Source organism: Bison bison, unplaced genomic scaffold (assembly GCF_000754665.1).
Source record: "Bison bison bison isolate TAMUID 2011002044 unplaced genomic scaffold, Bison_UMD1.0 scf7180017864180, whole genome shotgun sequence".
NCBI lineage: Eukaryota > Metazoa > Chordata > Mammalia > Artiodactyla > Bovidae > Bison > Bison bison.
In genome coordinates, this window is record NW_011494752.1 from 8,685,514 (window position 1) to 8,689,129 (window position 3,616).

At 62.0% G+C, this 3,616-nt stretch overlaps 1 protein-coding gene across 1 annotated transcript in view; it reads right to left on the reverse strand.

Moving 5' to 3' along the window:
• Positions 1-3,616, reverse strand: part of TOM1L2 (target of myb1-like 2 (chicken)) — a 74,837-nt gene that overhangs the window by 14,276 nt on the left and 56,945 nt on the right. Inside the window, exons 9-12 of the mRNA XM_010843166.1 lie at positions 2,601-2,649; positions 2,265-2,388; positions 1,532-1,649; positions 553-628 (exon numbers count right to left, since the gene is read on the reverse strand). Of these exons, the coding sequence (XP_010841468.1) occupies positions 553-628; positions 1,532-1,649; positions 2,265-2,388; positions 2,601-2,649 (367 nt within the window). The remainder of the gene's footprint in view (positions 1-552; positions 629-1,531; positions 1,650-2,264; positions 2,389-2,600; positions 2,650-3,616) is intronic.

Below are 3,616 nucleotides of genomic sequence, written 5' to 3' on the forward strand. Positions count from 1 at the left end.
AGTTAGGCAGAATGAGCCATCACAGCATCTGGGGCCCCAACAACCCGACCTCCACTCTCAGCGCTGCCCATCCCCCTGCAGCCCAGCTCCCCAGCCAGCCCAGAACACCAACCCCCTTCTGATGGAACAGGTGGGTAGGCCTGCGGGACCTCCTGTCCCTTCTGTGAGGGCCTCACCTATTGGGGTGCTGCCCAGCCCAGGGCACTACAACCTCTGGGGACAGACTCCCTGACCACAGGAGCCCTGAGAGCCCAGAGCCACCTTGGGGGCACAGCGGGGCTCCCAGTCAGACCTCTTGGGGTACAGCCTTGCCCACTGCTCTCGGGCTGCCCTCACAGTCTCCCCCTCTCGGGGCCTGTCTCCTCCTGGAAAAGCTGACACTGCGGTCTCCCACAAGGTGGGGGGACTCGGTGAGCTGATGTGGCTCACCCAGGTCTGCCCCTCTGGTCTACCCCACTGCCATCAGCTCTGCCTAACTCTCTAGCCACCTTCACCCCCACCCCCACCCCCCCGGCCTTCCCTCCAAGCAGAAAAGCAGGGTTCCAGACCTACCACTTCGGAGCTCTGTTTCCGACCATCAACTGCCACAGCAGGTACTCCGACGGCCTGGGGGTCCTCGTAGGTGGGCCTGGGGACAACGGAGCACAAACGGGGAAGTCATGGGGATGGATGGGGTGGACTGGTCATCCCCTCTGGCCGCAGGACCTTCCTCACGAGTGCTTGGCAGTCTCGGCATTTAGGCCGGGATCTGAAGGCAGCTGAAGCCAGGAGGTCCAGCTGCTCACTCCCTCTGCACCTCAGTGTCCCCCTTTCAAGTAACAACATGAGGCATCTCTAAGGCTCAAGGACGGGGTGCTGTGAGAGAGCAGCCATATGAAGCAGAGCAGCGGCCTTGGGGGCATCTGACAAGGGTCAGATGTGAGGGGTCTCCCGGTCTAGGGTCAGGGTCTATCACTCATTGTGAGGCTGTCTCTTCTACTCCCCAACTTCTTGTGCTGAAGCACGGCCTGGGGCCCTGCTCAACCTGCTGAGCCCTGAGCACAGACCCAGAGATCTGGATGCATCAAGATGCTGGGCCCTAGGAGGTGGGTCAAGGCTTAACAGAAGGCTCCCAGAAGCAGATGCAGGGGGCTGTGTGTTTTGGAATCAACTCCCACAATTCCACCTGGCTCACCGTAGCCAGAGTCTCTGTCAGGGAGGCCGCTGCCCACACCCCTGGGGCAAGGAACCAACTTGTTGCCTGCCTGCCACATCCTCTTGCCTCCCTCGCACCCGCCCCCCACCCCACACACACACAGGCAGTTCCAGCAACCACAGTGCCGAGCAGGGGGAACAGTGAGCCCAGACTCGGACAGACTGACACGGCCGGGATGCCGGCCTCACGCAGCATCAGTGTCTCTGGCCAGGTTCCAGCAGCCAGAGTGTGAAGTCCCGGCCCTGGCGAATTAAAAACCCCACTGTGCTGGCCATGGGGCCAGGCCGGGGTCAGCCCCCCAGTATCCCCAGAGCCATCAGAAGGGCCCCCACGTACGGGTTGCGCTGCTCAGCCGAGGCACTCCCTCTGGTCTGGGCGAACACATCGAAGCTATCCCGGGGCTGGCACTGCTGCAGCGAGCTCAGGGTGCCACTGACACTCTCCGTACCCAGGTCTGCACACAGAACACAGCATAGGTGACCACAGACGTGGGCCTGACCTCGGGAACGACCCCCCACTCCCCAGTGGGCTGCCCCTGGTGGATGGAAGTCCTAAGGGGAGAGAAGGGTAGAGAACAGCCACAGCCCCACAAGCTGCTCCCAGACAAGGGCAAGCAGTGAGCAGGCGGGCCCTACAGGGCGCGCCGCGAGCCAGTCACAGTGGCCATGGACCAGGGTCCTTTATGTGACAAATATTACATAGGTGTCCACATGTCACCAGTCAGCTGCCAACCCTTCCAGGCCTGGTGTGGCCTCAGCAGCCTTTGGGGCCGCAGGTCCAGCACCTGAGGAGCTGACACCAGTTTGCCGCCCTGGCCCAGCTGACACTGAGAAGATCACTCGGGCCACACAGGATGTCCATGTGCGACACAGCAGCCACCTATCCTCAGGACCAAACAGCCTCCAGTTCCTTGGACCGCCACCCCCCAACTCCAGGTTTCCAACAGGTTCAAACTCTAAGCTTAGGGAGAAGCCTTGAGCTGAAGCTGGCACAGCAGGACCCGGCCCACACTGCCCCATGGACCGCCCCCCCAGAGGCCAGGAGGTGGGGGGAGGCCAGGGACACTCACCCAAGCCGGCGAGCTGGGAGGAGAGAGAAGATGGGGGTGCTGTGCTCCCCACAGTCGGGCTCACCACGGCTGGAGACCCCGGGCCCAGGTCTATGAGGTTGTCCTCTGTCACTTCGCTTAGCACCTGCCAGGCAGGAGACATGCTGGCCCAGAGGGGAAAGCCCACAAGGTCCCAGGGTTTCCCTGCACCTACCCACCAGGGATGTTCCCCCACCCTCCCCCTCAGAGTTTGCTCTCCCATCACCCTAATATTTCAACCATAGCTAGGAAAACCAGAGGTAAGGTCAAATCCAGGCCAGTTTCCTGGCCCCCAGGCAGGGGAGAAAGAACACTCACCCCATTAGTGGCATTTTGAGCAGATCGGCCTGACCTGTATCGTTCGAACCTAAGGGGGAAGGGAAAGTAGAGTAAGGAGGGTACGGGGAGGTGGAGCTGTGGTGCCCGTGGGCCCGGAGGCCAGTAGAGACCCAGGCTCATTTGGGGGCCTGAGAGCGGACACCCCGTACACACACAAGTTTGTCCTGCCTGCCTCTGCATGGGGCGACTGGGGTGGGGGTCAGCCTCCCCATGGGCACTGCAGGAGAGGGAGGAGGTGCTGGCTGGCACGTCCAGGAGGCATCAAAGCACACCATGGGTTCCTCTGGCTCAACTCTCACTCACTGAGCTCCTGTGGCCCCCCAGACCACAGGCGCCTCTGGGCCCTGCAGGGGCGCTGGGTCAGCCACCTTCCGTGGGGGCATCTCAGATCCAGGTGAGGACTGCCACCCTCCCTGTCAGGCAGCTCTGCTGGAGAGTGAGGAGCTGAGGTGCTGGAGGAAAGGGTGGGGCCCATGGGCTGGCACCTGGAGGAGGAAGGCAGGCTCAGGCCCTAGCAGCTGTGTGGGGGTCAGTCACCAGAGAGAGGACCTAGCCTGGTCAAGGACAGACTCTCCTCTCCTGCACTCAAGGCATTCTGTCCCAGGCAGGGACCAGCATAGCAACCCAGACACTGTAAGCTAAGACCTCTTATAGCTGGGGCTCTGCTGGGGTTCCTGCCCCTCAGTGGTCCCCGCCACGTGCTGCAGTCACGCCTGGTGAGCAGGGATCCTGAGGACAAGCCGGGGTGCGGTTTGTACTCAGTCTACACGGACAGGAATTCTAACCCACCTGTAGTTCGTGTGCTGGAGCACCTCCCCCGTGCCCTCACTGACAGTCAGTCCTGTCAGAGGCTCTCTGGCCAGAAGGTCTGCCAGCCCTGTGTATTACCGTTACCCTATTCCTGAGATGGGTTTACCGGGTGAGAAGCTCAGCCCATTGAAACTGGAGACACGGGAGACGCAGAGCAGGGCCCAGGGCTCTGGGGTCGGGAGTGG